The 18,063-nt window shown below is 42.5% G+C and overlaps 1 protein-coding gene across 3 annotated transcripts in view; it reads right to left on the reverse strand.

Annotated features, from left to right (window-relative positions):
* ctnnbip1 (catenin, beta interacting protein 1) overlaps window positions 1-18,063 on the reverse strand; it is a 111,567-nt gene that overhangs the window by 45,082 nt on the left and 48,422 nt on the right. For 2 of the 3 annotated variants that reach the window (XM_087980276.1, XM_087980277.1), the window contains exons 3-4: window positions 8,558-8,648; window positions 8,339-8,387 (exon numbers count right to left, since the gene is read on the reverse strand). In XM_087980276.1, coding sequence (XP_087836402.1) covers window positions 8,339-8,387; window positions 8,558-8,648 — 140 coding nt within the window. The remainder of the gene's footprint in view (window positions 1-8,338; window positions 8,388-8,557; window positions 8,649-18,063) is intronic. The other variant, XM_087980278.1, reaches the window with a different exon arrangement.

An 18,063-nucleotide genomic window follows, 5' to 3' on the forward strand; every position in this document is an offset into this window, starting at 1 on the left:
ACATTAATCAGCTTACAGTTTTCTAACTGCTCATTTACTCCGTCCCAGATAATTAATTCCATAAAATTTCCCACCATTCCACAATGTGGCCAAGCTTGACGGTGTTCACATCTGATGCCTGTCCTTGCACACTTTACAGTTAAGGTCATTGGATAAACAATCAGGGACTAGACCTTCAGCTGATTATTCCTTACAGCTGAGAGATCATGAATAGAATTGCAGCAATTCAGCTAGCATATATAAAAAAGCACCCCCTCTTGGGTATGCATGGTTCAGCAGCACAGAGCTTGGTCCAATTATTTGCCACTTCATAGGGTGCATGTGTGAAAGAAAGCATATGGTGACTGAATTTTAAGGAAATAGACTTTGATAATCATACCAGTTTTCTCTTATTTTCCTACCCTACCATTCTCTACTCAGTAATAATACAGAATTAGAATGAAGGATATATTTTCACTGCTACGGGAGAGAACAATCCATTCTAATCAAAATATTTTTGGACACAATGCCAAAATGTGCCTGCAAGCACTGCATGAAAAAACTGCTGACACTGAGCACAAAATGTAGTGTCCTGAACCCCGGGTAAGTAGGCTTGGAATGTTATCGCCACTATAACACACAAAAAGAACATTGTCAATATGAATTTCTGGTTTACTGTTTGAGCATTGCTGACAACCTGAAGGTAACAACTCTTTGTTGCTAGGGTAACTGGATTAATTTTCTGAAAGTCAAGCACAGCTCATTTGAACATTAACTACACCCAGTTCTCAGGTGTACACACTTTTTGATTTGGAATGATGGAATCAATTTGGGAGAACATTCAAATAAAATAAAAACCTACAAAAGATAAATGAAAAAATGCAATTTTTCTCAAGTACTCTTCCTTCAGCCTTTTACCTCCCTTCCATTTCTCTCTTCCACCTCGTGTTACAGATCCGTGCTGAGGCAGTTTCACAGGTAGTATTTACATTGTGTTACCTCACCTTAGTGCTCACTCTTCATGTGTGATTCTTGACAGAAAATGTCAGCAAGCTCATTCATTGTAGAGGTGGATATCAGAAGTTAGTCTGACCTGGTCTCACTCAAATTGGAGCAGATTGTATTGATATGCAAATGGAACCCAGAAACAGGCTGAGTTTTCTCCTAATTAGAGTCATAGAGATGTACAGCACGGAAACAGACCCTTCAGTCCAACTTGTCCATGCCGACCAGATATCCTAAATTAATCTAGTCCCATTTGCCAGCACCCGGCCCATATCCCTCTAAACCTTTCCTATTCATATACCCATCCAGATGCCTTTTAACTGTGGCAATTGTACCAGCCTCCACCACTTCCTCTGGCAGCTCCTTCCATACACAGAACACCATCTGTGTGAATAATTGGCCCTTACATCCTTTTTACATCTTATCCCCCCTCACCGTAAACCTCTGCTCTCTTGTTCTGGGCTCCCCCATCCCAGGGAAAAGATTTTGCCCATTTATCCTATCCATGTCTTTCATAATTTTATAAATCCCTGTAAGGTCACCCTTCAGCAGCAGGGAAAACAGCCCTAGCCTATTCAGCCTTTCCCTATTGCTCAATTCCTCCAACCCTGGCAACATCCTTGTAAATATTTTCTGAACCCTTTCAAGTTTCATAACATCTTTCCGATAGGAGGGAGACCAGAACTGAACACAATATTCCAATAGCAGCCTAACCAACGTCCTGTACAGCCGCAACACGACCTCCCAAACTCCTATACTCAATACTCTGACCAAGAAAGGAAAGCATAGCAAACACCTTCTTCACTATCCCACACTAGGAATACTGAGATTAACTTCAATAGTCCCATAGTCTGTCCAGCAGATCACAATCCTGGATCTGGCACATGAAGGAGTGATATTCTGTGTTGTACACTTACCTACAAAGTAATTAAGGAATGCCCTCAGTAATTCCAGTCGAGATCTATCACCCGGAATCCACACCTGATTATACCGAGCATCAAGAATGTCAATGTAAGAAGTGAACACTGATTAACTGCTTGCAAAATCCAATCAAGGGCCAGAGGTCCTGGGTTCAAATCCCACTTACTCCAGGCATGTGTCACAACACATCTGAATAGGCTGATTAAAAGCATGTACTGAACCAGAGAACCCTTACAGTGCAGGAGCAGGCCATTCGGCCCATCAAGTCCACACTGACCCTCTGAACAGCATCCCACCCCGACCCACACTCCTATTCTATCCCTATAAGCCATGGCTAATCTACTTAGCATGCACATCTCTGGACACTATGGGCAATTTGGCACGGCCAATCCGACTAACCTGCACATCTTTGGACACTGGGAGAAAACCGGAGCACCCAGAGAAAACCCACACCGACATAAACTCCACACTGTGGGAACATAGACAGTCACCCAAACTCAGGGCAACTCAGATTTTAGTTGGTAACTGTTTCTGCTAATACGTTAAGGGTGCTTCTGGCATAGTGGTAGTGGTAGTGTCCCTACCCCTGAACTGAGAAGTCTGTGTTCAAGTCCCACCTGCTCCAGAGGGGTGTAGTAACATCTCTGAACAGGTTGATCAGAAAGATAGGTTATAATTAAAAGAAAGGCTCTGGTGGTGCAGTGGTAGTGTTCCTATGTTTGAGCCAGGAGGACAAGGGTTTAAGTTCCACCTGCTCCAGAAGTATATAATCACATCCGAGCAAGATCATTACAAAATAATTTTAAAGGGTCTTGTAACACACTGCTAGTGTTCCTACCTCTGAGCTAGAAGGCTTGGGTTTAAGCCTGGCAGCATCTGTGAGGAGAAAGCAGACTTAATATTTTGGGACCCTTCCTCAGGAGAAGGGTCACTGTACTGGAAATGTTAACTGTGCCTTTTCTCCATAGATGCTGCCAGACCTGCTGAGTTTCTCCAACAATTCTGGTTTTATGTTTCAGATTTCTAGTATCCCTGGATCATTGTTCTTTCTTTTTGGGATTCAAGTCCCACCTGTTCCAGACATGTGTCATTATGTGTCAGAATTGGTTGATTAGAAATATCTCAGAGCTCTTGTGACTGTGTCCCCAACTCGGAGCCACACAACCTGGGTTCAAGTCCCACCTGATCCAAAACTTGTGTAATAACATCGCTGAACAGGTTGGTTAAAGCATCGAGAAAATCTCCCTTTGATAAGACAACAAGTTATGTTGCAGCGGCAGTGCCCCCACCTCTGGTCCAGGAGACCGAGGTTCAAGGCTTGCTCATCCCAGAGATGTGTTACGTATCTGAATAGGCCGACTGAAATATCTATAACTGACACCAGGGCCTTGCATCTTAATGTTTTTAACATTGAAAACATTCCTGCAAATATGCACATCGTCAGTAATTGGGCAGTCCAGTGAGTTAGGCTACATCCTTTTCATTTTAACGTGGCATGATAAATAGTGATCTTCATCAGCCACTACTTCACATCCTGAGGTTTGATTATCCTTTCATTCTCCTCCCCATCCCCCCAAACATCATTAGAAGAATTATCCCTAATTACCAACAAACAATGCTCGTGGAAGCATGCATGTGATTTATAACAGCAGAACTATTAGTCAGTGAATCAAAATTATTTACAAATATACTCAAGTGAAAAATAGCAGCAACAAACTTAAGTTATAGAAGTCATGATTTGGAGATGCCGGTGTTGGGCTGGGGTGTACAAAGTTAACAATCACACAACACCAGGTTATAGTCCAACAGGTTTAAATGGAAGCACACTAGCTTTCGGAGCGATGCTCCTTCATCAGGAGGTTGTGGAGTACACGATTGTAAGGCACAGAATTTATAGCAAAAATTCTGTGTCTTACAATTGTGTCCTCCACAAGCACCTGATGAAGGAGCGGCGCTCCGAAAGCTAGTGTGCTTCCAATTAAACCTGTTGGACTATAACCTGGTGTTGTGTGATTGTTAACTAAAGTTATAGAACACCTTTAACGTAGGGAAATGTCGCAAAGTGAAAATAGATAACTGGAATGAAAACAAGAATAGTTGCAGACAATAGGTGGAGATGGTGCCCAGACATACAAAAGTTGAGTGAAGGAATGGATAATGGTGAGTTGAGAACAAAGAAAAGTGAGCCATTAGTGGGTGAAAATGGGTTGGCTATGTTCAAAACAGCAATGTGATGACTAGACCTGGGGTGTGGAGGTAGTGGGACATGGAAGGTGGTGCTCAGGTCATAAAATTATTGAATTATGAATCCTGAAGGCTGCAGGGTCCCCAAGCGGAAAGCGAGATGCTGGCCAGGGAACAGTGTGTTGAAATAGCAGGCAACTGGAGGCTCAGGGTCACTTCTGTGCACAGAATGTAAACATTCTGTAAAGTGGTCACCCAGTCTACATCACATTTCTCCTGAGGGACAGCAGCAAATATAGTATACTAGATTGAGTGAAGTGCAGGTAAATCACTGCTGCACCTGGAAAGTGTATCCAGGGCTTTGGATAGTGAGGAGGGAGGTAGTAAACTAGGTGAGACTCCTTCCACGATGGCATGGGAAGGTGCCGGGTGGCGTGGGGAGATATTGGGAGTGGAAGAAAAGAGGAACAGGGTGGCCCAGAGGGAACTGTCTCTATGGAAGGCTGACAAGAGAGAGGAAGGAAACACATGTGTGGTGGTGGCATCCCACTGGAGGTGGTGGAAATGGTGGCTTATGATCCTTTGGATGTGCGTGGTGGTAAGATGGAAGGTGTTCAATATATCATTTCAGTTGCACGTCACTGTAATCTTTTGCTATAAATTCTGTGTTTTATGCTTTTGGTCCACAGCTCCCTGATGTTGGAGATGCACTCCGAAAGCTAATGCTTCCAAATAAATCTGTATGTGATTTTCAAACTTAGTCCACCCCAGTCCAACACCGGCAGCTCCACATGGCTGTCACAGATGATGTTCAAGTTGTAAAGTTATTGAACTCGATATGGAGTCTTGAATGCTGCAGGATCCTAAGCAGAAAATGAGTGTCATCAGTGTGACAATGCTGCTCCTTTAACAAGGTTATGTTGTCCGTGGTCTTTTTCAAGAGGGGTTGTAAAAGGCAGAGGTTCCAATTTGGAGAAGGTGAGGACTGCAGATGTTGGAGATCAGAGTCGGGTATGGGGTGCTGGAACAGCACAGCTGGCCAGGCAGCATCAGAGGAGCAGGAGAATCAACGTTTTGGCATTTCTGATGAAGGGCTTATGCCAGAAACGTCAATTCTCCTGCTCCTCAGATGCTACCTGGCCCGAGAGATTCCAATTTGTCTGGGATTTGGGGGTTTTCGCTAATAGCTAACAGATACTGCCCAAGGCAACAATCAGGGTTAGGTTTTTTTTTAAAAGCAGTTGTACAATGAACGGGGAGTGGTCAGATCTCCCAGTTCAGGGATTTTTCTAGTTTGGTATAGTTTTAGCTGGGGACCCAAAGAAATGGCTCTAGCAAAGAGAGGTTCCATGCCGATTGTCTCTCTGGCATCTCTGTTGTAAGAACCTGCGTTTGAATTTACCTTTTTGCCAACAGGTGTGTTTATGGGGATGTTGCAGGAAATTGGAACAGCTTCATTAAGTTGCTATAGGGTCGGATGAGTTTTCAGATAGTTTAAGTTATTCTATATACTGTTCTCTTTTGTTCGTGCTTCATTCAGTAGTCTGTAAATAAGTTCGGTTTTGTTTAAAACTGACCAGCTGCATCGCTCCTGGAATGTCCACCTTACACCTGCTTAAAACAACTAGAAACGTTAGGGTCTGGGCTACCTTCTTGAAATGTTTTGAGAGGGTCAGGCCTGGTCCACAACAATCGGTAATAATTTAACACCTTTGGCCTATGACCAGCTAGTGTATTAAGGACCTTGGGCACAATAACGGCAGTGAACTCTTTATCTTCACCATGAGAGGCATCCTAGGCAAAATGGACAGCAACAACAGTAACATCCAGTTCCTGTACATGAGGAAATGCCACATTTAAAGATGGAGGAGAGTCCCAATTAATAAACAGCCATATACACAGGGTCAAAAGGGTATCAGCTGCTTACAGGAAACTATTCAATATTAATTCTGATGGCAGATATTGGGCTGGGAGGCTGATAAAGCCAGCAATGACCCAGTTTGTCTCTGGTAGACAATGGTAGGTCAGCATTGTTAGAAAAGCCTCGATTAATAATCCAGAGAACCAACATTCAGACCCCAGTCTCAGTTTGAGAATCCAAATTCAGTTAAGAAAAATGGAAATAAAAGCCAGTATCAGCAAAAGTGACTGTGGAATTGGTGTAAAAGCCCATCTATTTCACTAATGTACCACAGGGAAGGAATTTGTCATTTGCACACCTCTTGATGTAAACATGGCTACAGTTCCACACTAATGTGAATGCCTCTTACGTGTCAGCTGAAACAGCCTAACAAGTCATTGGTGTGTTCTAAAGCACTACAAGTGGCAAATAGGGAGGGGCAATAAATAGCAGGCTTGCCAGTAATGTCCACATCCTGAAAATGAGTTTTATAAATTTAATTACCCATGAGTCATCTCACAAGGCTCCTTGGGGAATTTTGGATCCGTTTCCTTTAATGCAGTCTTTCTTTGAGAAGAGCTGCGATTTATGAAAATAAGCAAATGCTAACAATTAATTTAAAATGATTTAAAAATTATAGCACATTTCTACCCACCCCATCTCTGCACACACCACTAATTCATCCCCATTCTTGGCACGAAGGGAGGACGAAGTCAGCTTTCACTTTTTTACGCCCACATTTCAAATTAGCTAGCTTCTATGGAGATCCAATAAGTGGCATCATTGCCCTAGGGGAATGTTCCACCTGATAATGAGCTAACTCCACAAGCAAAAATATCTGCTCTTCCCCCAAGTGCTATTGTCAGCTTACACTCTCTCAGTAGCATCCCAACCATCTACATAGACCAGGACAACAGAGATCACCCCCTCACAACAATCTGTATTTATATAGCACCTTCAACATAACAACACATACCAAGCTGCTTCATGGCAACATTATAAATCTGACAGAGCCACATGAGATATTAGTCAGATGGCAGAAAGCTTAAAGATATAGGTTTTAGGAAGTATCTTAAAGGAAGAAGGCGAGGTAGAGAAGCAGAGAGAATAAGGCACAGAAATACAGAGTTTAGAGCTTGGGTAATTGAAGGCAGCATCAACATGGTGGATTCATTAAAATTTGGCAATATTGAAGAGATCAAGTTTAGATGCGTGCAGATACCTTGTGCAGCTGGAGAAGTAGGAATGGCTGTGGTCATGGACAGCTTTGGTAAGAATTTAATAATCAATACATCGCTCAATAAGTCACCAAGGCATTTCCTTCAACAGTATTTAGGAGTGAAGTCTCAATGCATATTTACAGCTCCGTATTTTAAGATTGATCTAATTTACTTTAATCTATAAAGACACTTTTCAAAAACGATCACTTTGACAAGGCTTCAGGACATCTGTTGTACTATCTCCTTGTGCTTGAATGTCTTTTTTAAATAATGCTCGTGTTAAACACTGTATTCTGTCAAAAGTGCTATATAAATATTGGCCTCAGGTTTAAGTCTGAACAACTTGTACTTTTGGCAGATTAAATTGTAAATGAATGTCTAATGTTATCTCAAAACATACAAATCCTACATAAATTGAAAAACTGAAATACAAGATTAAGCAGCAGGGCATTTAATCCATATTGGGATAGGCTTAACCACAGAAGCAGAGATGTTCAGCAGCTTTTCCTGATCAGAAGCAGACATTAATTGTAATGAATTAGAAACTCAGGACCAATGTGTTTTAGGCAAAAAGATAAAAGTCAAGGAACAAATGACTAGAAATAACATTATACAGTACCCTCTGTCAAGTAGTAAAGCACAATTCCAGATGTTGTAGGGTCACTACAATCATTATATCATATCATATCATATAGACTAGCTGAGAAAAGTAGAAGCACATGCACGTAAGGAGCCTTGCACCTCTATTCTGCAAGGAATAAGGGCAAGGTTTCAGATCCCAATGTGTTCTTTACTAAGGCAGGGAATAGAACAACAGATCTCCCAGCTGTTCCAGATTCATAAACAGTTGCAATATTCTACAATCATGCAAGGATGGTAGTTCATATTATGATTCTGCAATACTCAGCTCTAGCCATTAGAAGCCCTCAGTAAGCTAAGTAAATAAAGCAGCCTCAACTTGCGAACATTCAGTACTTGATTTACCACATGCGACTGAAGATTTATCCAGCATCAGGCCCTGGTTCTGACAAAATAAATCTGTACGTCAAATATAAATATGCAACACTAAGAATTAAAACCAACTGCCACGAATGCACACTCAGAACAATAAAATATTGTGGATGCTAACCTGAAACAAACAAAATGCTGGAGAAACTCAGCAGTTGGTCTGGCAGCATCTGTAGAGAGAGAAGCAGAATTAATGTTTTGAGTCTTCTTCATAACAGAAGGAGTCATCATAATAGAGCTGAAACATTAACTCTTTTTCTCTCCGCAGATGCTGGCAGATCGGAGTTTCTCCAGCACTTTCTGTGCTGGTTTGCTCATTCTTAATTGATCTTTCACTTACCTTGATCAATCGGATGCTGTGGAAGTTGACTAAGCTGGCTGTTCACTACTCCTGCATAGGTTCGGAGAAATGCTTCTTCACTTGGAGTGAGCTGTTAAAATAAAGATCCTGTTTTACTTTCAAATGTTGATGAGCAGCTTTTGTGATAGTAAAAGTCCATTTAAATGTGATCTTCTTAAGCAGTAAGTTTAAGTTCTTTCAAAACTCTAAGCATTAACATAAAAATGACAGAACGAGATGACAGAAATGACCTAGTAATCAAGAAGTAACTAACAAACCCATCAACCTAGTTTGCACCATCTTTAGGTAAAGTGGGAGCATGCCAAGTTGAAATGAATTTTGATATAAATATTTGAGCCAAAACAGACAGAAAACATTGGAAAAAGACTCACTGTTTACCCAGCTCAACAGTTAATGTAACTTGTGGGACGAATGCAGCCAACGTTACCGCAGGAAATACAAAACTCATCCTCAACTCTCTTTAACACGATTGAATAGTTTATTGCCACGTGCACCTTATTCATGAGCAGTACAGGCAGATCATAGTAACAAGGATGAACAGATCAAAGGTTGTAAAAAAAATTTAGACAGAGGCATACAGGTTACATAGGGTGTGCGCTAGGTGAGACCAGCTTTAGCAACAGCAGCATTATTTGAGGTTGGAGGGAGGGAGGGAGGAAGAGAGAGCGAGACAGAGCGAGAGAGCGAGCGAGAGAGAGAGCTCGCGCGAGACGGACAGACAGCGAGAGAGAGACACACAGACAGCAAGAGAGAGAGGGAGACACACACACACGTGTATACACACACACACACACACACACAATGAAGAGAGAGACAGACAGAGACAGAGAGAGAGTGAGAGACAGAGTGTGTTCAGAGTTTCTGTATCCTCTGCCTGATGGAAGATGTTGTAGGAGATCTTTACTGGGGTGTGATGGGTCTTTGATGATGTTGGCAGCCTTTCCACAGCAATGAGCTGTGTAAATAGAGTCCATGGATGGAAGGTTGACATCCATGATGGTCTGTCCTGTGCATACCACCTTCTGTCGTTTCTTACAGTCCTGATCTGTTAGGCTACAGTTCTATTTCTTGGACAGCATCAGTACTTGATGTAGCCGATCATCCTTCATTTTATGTACCTCAACAACCTGAAAGCGTGATTAGAGCAAGTAGGAGTTGCTATTACTCAAGGGTCAGCATTTTTCCAAGGATTGCTATGCTGCCTAGACTGATACATTGAGGTGAAAGTGAGGTCTGCAGATGCTGGAGATCAGAGCTGAAAATGTGTTGCTGGAAAAGCGCAGCAGGTCAGGCAGCATCCAGGGAACAGGAGAATCGACGTTTCGGGCATAAGCCCTTCTTCAGGAATGAGGAAAGTTTGTCCAGCAGGCTAAGATAAAAGGTAGGGAGGAGGGACTTGGGGGAGGGGCATCAGAAATGTGATAGGTGGAAAGAGGTCATGGTGAGGGTGATAGGTCAGACTGCGGTGGGGGCGGAGAGGTCGGGAAGAAGATTGCAGGTTAGGAAGGCGGTGCTGAATTCGATGGATTAGACTGAGACAAGGTGGGGGGAGGGGAAATGAGGAAACTGGTAAAATCCGAGTTCATCCCTTGTGTTTGGAGGGTTCCTAGGCGGAAGATGAGGCGCTCTTCCTCCAACAGTCGTTTTGTTGTGGTCTGGCGATGGATGAGTCCAAAGACCTGCATATCCTTGGTGGAGTGGGAGGGGGAATTGAAATGTTGAGCCACAGGGTGGTTGGGTTGGTTGGTCCGGGTGTCCCAGAGGTGTTCTCTGAAGCGCTCCGCAAGTAGCCGGCCTGTCTCCCCAATATAGAGGAGGCCACATCGAGTGCAGAGGATGCAATAGATGATGTGTGTGGAGGTGCAGGTGAATCTGTGGCGGATATGGAAGTTTCCTTTGGGGCCTTGGAGGGAGGTGAGCGGGGAGGTGTGGGCGCAAGTCTTGCACCTCCTGCGGTTGCAGGGGAAGGTGCCGGGAGTGGAGGTTGGGTTGGTGGGGGGTGTGGACCTGACGAGGGAGTCATGGAGGGAGTGGTCTTTACGGAATGCTGATAGGGGAGGGGAGGGAAATATATCCTTGGTGGACCCCACCACCTTTTCCAGCAACACATTTTCAGCTCTGATACATTGAGGTGTCATATCCAAGGTGTTTCACTGTGTGTCCAAATACATAAGCAGTGTGTTTCTGGGCTGACTTTGTTCTTCAAAATGAACTGAAAATTTACAAATCTTGTTCATAACTTACCTTGTAGGATGGTGGATTAAATTAATTTCAATGATTTCTCTTTAGTTGTTAGAAACATCCACTGGAGGGAGCTGCCAAGTAATCTCATTGAAATACTCAAGGCATAAAGGGGCACAGATAAAACAAGCATGAATGGAACTGAAAGTGCTAGGCCCTTATGATAAGAGGGCAACATAAAGATCTGGTTGAATACTGGCAGAAAACCAGACATCAGGCTCAGTCTGCACAGAGTTCCCTACGGAAGGCCACTGAGACCAACGGGGCAGAGGACAAGAGTTCAGAGCTCGTGAGCCAGGTGATGCCTCTGTGCTGATCTTTTGATAACTTGGCATCACTAGACACCTGCACGCAGAGTGAGGCAAGACATGACAGTCTTCCAATTGCAGTAATTTGGTCCCATTTGTGAAGACGAGGGCTCGGGCAGAGAAACTGTCTGGATGTCACCCTTGATGATAGTAAAGTATCTCCAGCAGCATAGGGGAAGTGGACATCTTTTGAGAGAGAAGCCCAGAAGCCACATATAAATTAAATGCCTTTCTGCTAACATTATCAATTCCAGCAGGATCAAAGGTGAAGGACAATAGCAAGCACAAATTCAGAATAACTTAACTGGGGTTGAGACCAACATCATTATCATGGTCATGGATTCTGCTAGAGAACAAAGGGAAGCAGGGTGAAAATAATAGTTCTGTTTTAATTAGTTTGTGCAGAAGTTGGTCAACATATATATGGGTAGTCACAATTATGGACTGAATCAGCAAAGTTACAAGAGTTAAGCAGCTACAGGCAAAAAATAATAAAGGGGAGAGAAATATTACATTACCCTATATTTCCTAGACATTGCAGTTAGGGAGATAGACTGCAACGGTCTTATCCAGTTATCAATATACTATGAACCCATCCAAAAAAAAAACAACAAATCAATTCCTCTTTTATGCTAATTAGCTGTGGATCACCATGTTGTAGCAAATAGCCAAACTCAGAGTCCTGAGAGAGGGTCAATGAACTCGGAATGTTTACTCTTTCTCTGCACAAATGCTACCAGACCTGCTAAGTTTCTCCAGCAAATTCCATTTTTGTTTCAGATTTCCAGCAACCGTTTTGTTTCACCCAGAACAAATAATAGGTATATATTAGATTGATTATCATTTGCTCCTGTGCTGCCTCAATTATTTCAGCTTTCTTTCCTTGGGAAGCGTACCATTTTCCCTTCAGAATCTATACAAGCCTGCTTAGTTATGCATAGTCAGGCTTACTTTGGATAGCATGTTCCTAACTCTTGCATCAAAGGGGTTAATTCTTTGACTGGTTTCACTGTGTTGTAGCAATGGCAGGAAAACCACCACAGGAAATTTAACTTTACTCTGTAATCCTCTGCAGGAAAACAGCACAATTCAGAATTCAGAAGAGACTTATGGTACTGACTATCATAACTGAAGTATTACACTGTACAACACTACTGCTGTTGCAAGCAAGCATATGTCATCAATTTTAGTGGAGTTGTAATCAATTTTATTTTACAACAGCAAAAACACCACACAGCAATTATGCTGAAAACAAAATATAAAGGGGCTAAATAAATGAATCTTCAAGTTTGAAAATCTACGTCATGGTCCAAACAGACCAACTGTTACTCTCCCTGACTGCTGACTCTGAGCATGGGAGGATGGGAAGGAAATCAGCCAAGGTCACTGGACAGTAATGAGCTACACAGGCACCTTCAGATACGTGGACAGGATGTAACTGGGCTTTACTGTGATCCACCCTGGTTTGGCTCTTGTTTACAGAATGGTTTGTTTACACAGGCCTGAAGAAGGACCTGTGCCCGAAACGTCGAATCTCCTGTTCCCTGGATGCTGCCTGACCTGCTGTGCTGTTCCAGCAATAAAGTTTCAACTTTGATCTCCAGCATCTGCAGACCTCACTTTCTCCTCCCTACAGAATGGTCACCCCAACAAGACAGAGATGATTCAGTACCTGGGGAACAAAGGCTCAGCGAGACACAATGGTTGGAGGAAGTGCCTTTTTTCTGGTGAATGATACAGATGCCAGTAAATAATTTCAATTAAACTAATTTTGCTGTGGTATGTCAGATTTAAAGAAGCTGCACAAAATTAATCATTTTTGCTTTGGGTATCATATGAAGCTTCTGTTGAGACTATTTCCTTCGATTCGTGGTAACCCACCAACTCTCCTCCTCAAATTCACTGCAAGCTGGTAAGCTACAACTCTCCCTTGGACTCAGCAATTCCCCGAGAGAAAACATTTGCCAACTCTGGTTGGATGTATTCCTGAAGGTTTCCCAGCTCCCCACCCACACCTTCAATATTTTTGTAACTAATAAACTAACACCCAAACAAATTGCTTTTGGGCTTTCTCATGAGTTTTCTCCCACATTGATCACAGCAGCGGCCAGGAGTTTCAAAAGCTCGAGGCTAACTCTAGAGGGTTGACACTCTGGCAGCGAGCCTCCATACAGTGTGTTCCTGAGAGACAACACGTGGGCACTCAGCCAAACAGGACTCAAAGCCATTATCAGGCAGAACTCTCTGCTCTCCCACAGTCAAACCTACTAAGTTGGTGAAGGATGAGAGTTATCTGTCATCACCTCAGGAACAACTCAATAGTGATGCCACGTCAATGTTATTCTAGTAAGTTGTATGTGTGTAGATCTTGTGTTTATGTTAAAATATCAGAGACTGGGCTTTGTAACCTTTTGTAATTAAATTGATCAGCTTGTACACCATGTCCCTGTGAATACAACTCACCTTTTCTGATACTAAAGGGTCAAAGACTGGAATAAGTACACAATTCAGTCTTTTGTTTAAAGCTAAAAGATATTAAAGAAAACTTCTAACTAATTCAGACTTATTTATGACTTGATTTAACAATTAAGGGCCTATTTTCAAAGACAGTTTGCATACTGAGAAAACATTGGTTGAAACTGGCTTCATTCTCCCTAATATGCTGGAAGCTCCTTTGCTCTCACCCTATTACTGGTGCACCAACAGGCACTTAAAATACTTGATAGTTCTTTCTATGTTCAGAAACCTTGCACTGAAATGTTCCATATACAGTCATAGAGATGTACAGCATGGAAACAGACCCTTCCTTCCAATTCGTCCAAGCTCGCCAGATATCCCAACCCAATCTAGTCCCACCTGCCAGCACCCAGCTCATATCCCTCCAAACCCTTCCTATTCATATAACCATCCAGATGCCTCTTAAATGTAGCAATTGTACCGGTCTCCACCACTTACTCTAGCAGCTCATTCCATACAGGTACCACCCTCTGCGTGAAAAAGTTGCCCTTTAGGTCTCTTATATATCTTTCCCCTCTCACCCCAAGCCTATGCCCTCTAGTTCTGGACTCCCCTACCCCAGGTAAAAGACTTTGTCTATCTATCCAATCCATGCCCCTCATAATTTTGTAAACCTCTATAAGGTCACCCCTCAGCCTCCGATGCTCCAGTGAAAACATCCCCAGCCTGTTCAGCCTCTCCCTTCAGCCCAAATCCTCCAACCCTGGCAATATCCTTGTAAATCTTTTCTGAATCCTTTCAAGTTTCACAACATCTTTCCGATAGGAGGGAGACCAGAATTGCACGCAATATTCCAACAGTGGCCTAACCAATGTCCTGTACAGCTGCAACATGACCTCCCAACTCCTGTACTCAATACTCTGACAAATAAAGGAGCGCATACTAAACACCTTCTTCAATATCCTATCTACCTGCGACTCCACTTTCAAGGAGCTATGAACCTGCACTCCAAGGTCTCTTTGTTCGGCAACACTCCCTAGGACCTTACCATTAAGTGTATAAGTCCTGCTAAGGTTTGCTTTCCCAAAATGCAGCACCTCGCATTTATCGGAATTAAACTCCATCCGTCACTTCTCAGCCCATTGGCCAATCTGGTCAAGATCCTGTTGTAATCTGAGTTAACCCTCTTTGCTGTCCACTACACCTCCAATTTTGGTGTCATCTGCAAACTTACTAACTGTACCTCTTATGCTCGCATCCAAATCATTTATGTAAATGACAAAAAGTAGAAGGCCCAGCACCGATCCTTGTGGCACTCCACTGGTCACAGGCCTCCAGTCTGAAAAGCAATCCTCCACCACCACCCTCTGTCTTCTACCAAAAGAGAAAATGCTGGAAAATCTCAGCAGGTCTGGCAGCATCTGTAAGGAGAGAAAAGAACTGACGTTTCGTATCTAACTGACCCTTAGACACGAAACGTCAGTTCTTTTCTCTCCTTACAGATGCTGCCAGACCTGCTGAGATTTTCCAGCATTTTCTCTTTTGGTTTCAGATTCCAGCATCCGCAGTAATTTGCTTTTACCCTGTCTTCTACCTTCTATCCAAATGGCTAGTTCTCCCTGTATTCCGTGAGATCTAACCTTGCTAATCAGTCTCCCAAGGGGAACCTTGTCAAACGCCTGACTGGAGTCCATATAGATCACATCTACTGCTCTGCCCTCATCAATCTTCTTTGTTACTTCTACAAAAAAACTCAATCAAGTTTGAGAGACAAGAATTTCCCACGTACAGAGTCATGTTGACTATCCCTAATTAGTCCATGCCTTTCCAAATACATGTACATCCTGTCCCCCAGGATTCCTTCCAACAACTTGCCCACCACTGACGTCAGGCTCACTGGTCTATAGTTCCCTGGCTTGTCTTTACCACCTTTCTTAAACAGTGGCACCACGTTAGCCAACCTCCAGTCTTCCAGCACCTCATCTGTGACTAGCGATGATACAAATATCTCAGCCAGAGGCCCAGTAATCACGTCTCTAGCTTCCTACAGAGTTCTAGGTACACCTGTTCAGGTCCTGGGGATTTATCCACCTTTATGCGTTTCAAGACATCCAGCACATCTTCCTCTGTAATATGGACATTTTGCAAGATGTCACCATCTATTTCCCTACAGTCTATATCTGCCATATCCTTTTCCATAGTAAATACTGATGCAAAATACTCGTTTAGTATCTCCCCCATTTTCTGCGGTTCCACACAAAGGCCACCTTGCTGATCTTTGAAGGGAAAATGAGGTCTGCAGATGCTGGAGATCAGAGATGGAAATGTGTTGCTGGAGAAGCACAGCAGGTCAGGCAGCATCTAGGGAACAGGAGAATCGACGTTTCGGGCATTAGCCCTTCCTGAAGAAGGGCTAATGCCCGAAACGTCGATTGATCTTTGAAGGGCCCTATTTGCTCCCTAGTTACCCTTTTGTCCTTAATATATTTGTAAAAACCCTTTGGATTCTTCTTAATTCTATTTGCCAAAGCTATCTCATGTCTCCTTTTTGCCCTCCTGATTTCCCTCTTAAGTATACTCCTACTGCCTTTATAATCTTCTAAGGATTCACTCGATCTATCCTATCTATACCTTACATATGTTTCCTTCTTTTTCTTAACCAAACCCTCAATTTCTTTAGTCATCCAGCATTCCCTATACCTACCAGCCTTTCCTTTCACCCTAACAGGAATACACTTTCTCTGGATTCTCGTTATCTCATTTCTGAAGGCTTCCCATTTTCCAGCCGTCCCTTTACCTGCGAGCATCTGCCCCCAATCAGCTTTCGAAAGTTCTGCCTAATACCATCAAAATTGGCCTTTCTCCAATTTAGAACTTTGATTTTTAGATCTGGTTTATCCTTTTCCATCATTATTTTAAATCTAATAGAATTATGGTCGCTGGCCCCAAAGTGGTCCCTCACTGACACCTCAGTCACCTGCCCTGCCTTATTTCCCAAGAGTAGGTCAAGTTTTGCACCTTCTCTAATAGGTACATCCACATACTGAATCAGAAAATTTTCTTAAACACACTTAACAAATTCCTCTCCAACTACACCCTTAACACTAGGTTAGTCCCAGTCTATGTTTGGAAAGTTAAAATCCCCTGCCATAACCACCCTATTATTCTTACAGAAAGCCGAGATCTCCTTACAAGTTTGTTTCTCAATTTCCCTCTGACTATTTGGGGGTCTGTAATACAATCCCAATAAGGTGATCATCCCTTTCTTATTTCTCAGTTCCACCCAAATAACTTCCCTGGATGTATTTCCAGGAATATCCTCCCTCAGTACAGCTGTAATGCTATATCCCTTATCAAAAATGCCATTCCCTCTCCTTTCTTGCCTCCCCTTCTATCCTTCCTGTAGCATTTGTATCCTGGAACATTAAGTTATCAGTCCTGCCTATCCCTGAGCTATGTTAAATCTTCAGAATGCACTAGGTTTATAGAGAAATGGCAATCAAACAAGACATTTCTTAAAATGGCAGGGCTGATCTACAGCAAATAGGACCATTTTCATTCCAGAGTACATCTATGACTTGCTTTTATAGAAATTATTTAAACTTGAGCCTCTGCTCATAGTTTAAGAGTTTTGCAAAGCTAAACAGATATTAGTGCCATCTTCAAATAAAAATCATAAACAGCACCAAGTCAAATAACCTGCAGTCTAGGCTGTTGCATGACGAACACCCATTTTGATGAGAAAATGGAGGGTTTGAGTGAATCATTTTGCAAGTAGGAGTCAAAGCTTTAAAACAAAATGAGAGAATGAAGATAATACGTGAAAAAGAGAGGAATTAAGTTTACTTTAAACAGGGCTACCTTCTTAAAACTAAGATGTAATTCTGTAAACATTGACAGCCATCTGCAGCTCGCTGAGAGCCCAGGGGATGCTCTTCCTCATTCTTATCTGCATATTTTGCAACCTTTCCATAATGCTACTCTGCTGCATTATTAGGCGATATACATCTTCATACAATGTTGGAGAAGCTCCAGGTCAGAAAAAAATCGCCTTAACTGGGGCACAGACAAGGGATACTCATGAAATTCCTTCGCAGATGCACTGTAAATTTAGAGAACTACAAGGCAATTAGAAACAGCTCATTGTTATAAAATAGAAGGACCAAAATATTTGAAAATCATAAATTACAAACTTTTATTTTGCTGGGCACATCTAATGTAAAGGTGGACAGTTTATACGGGTTTCTGAAGGGTTGTATCAACCACCTTAGAGGTTCAAATTCACCAAAAACCTAACTATGCCAATGATAATTTTTCACAATTCATTCACAAGATGTGGGTGTTGCTGGAAGGGCCAGCATTTATTGTTGCTTGAAAAGGGTTTCCTAAGTCTCACACTGGTGAGCTGCCTTCTTTAACAACAGCAGTCCATTTGCTGTAGGTATACCCACATTACCATTAAGGAGGGAGTTCCAGCAT

The sequence above is a fragment of the Chiloscyllium plagiosum genome, unplaced genomic scaffold (genome assembly GCF_037043375.1).
Source record: "Chiloscyllium plagiosum isolate Xiang-an unplaced genomic scaffold, Cpla_swu_hap1 HiC_scaffold_37, whole genome shotgun sequence".
NCBI classification, from domain to species: domain Eukaryota; kingdom Metazoa; phylum Chordata; class Chondrichthyes; order Orectolobiformes; family Hemiscylliidae; genus Chiloscyllium; species Chiloscyllium plagiosum.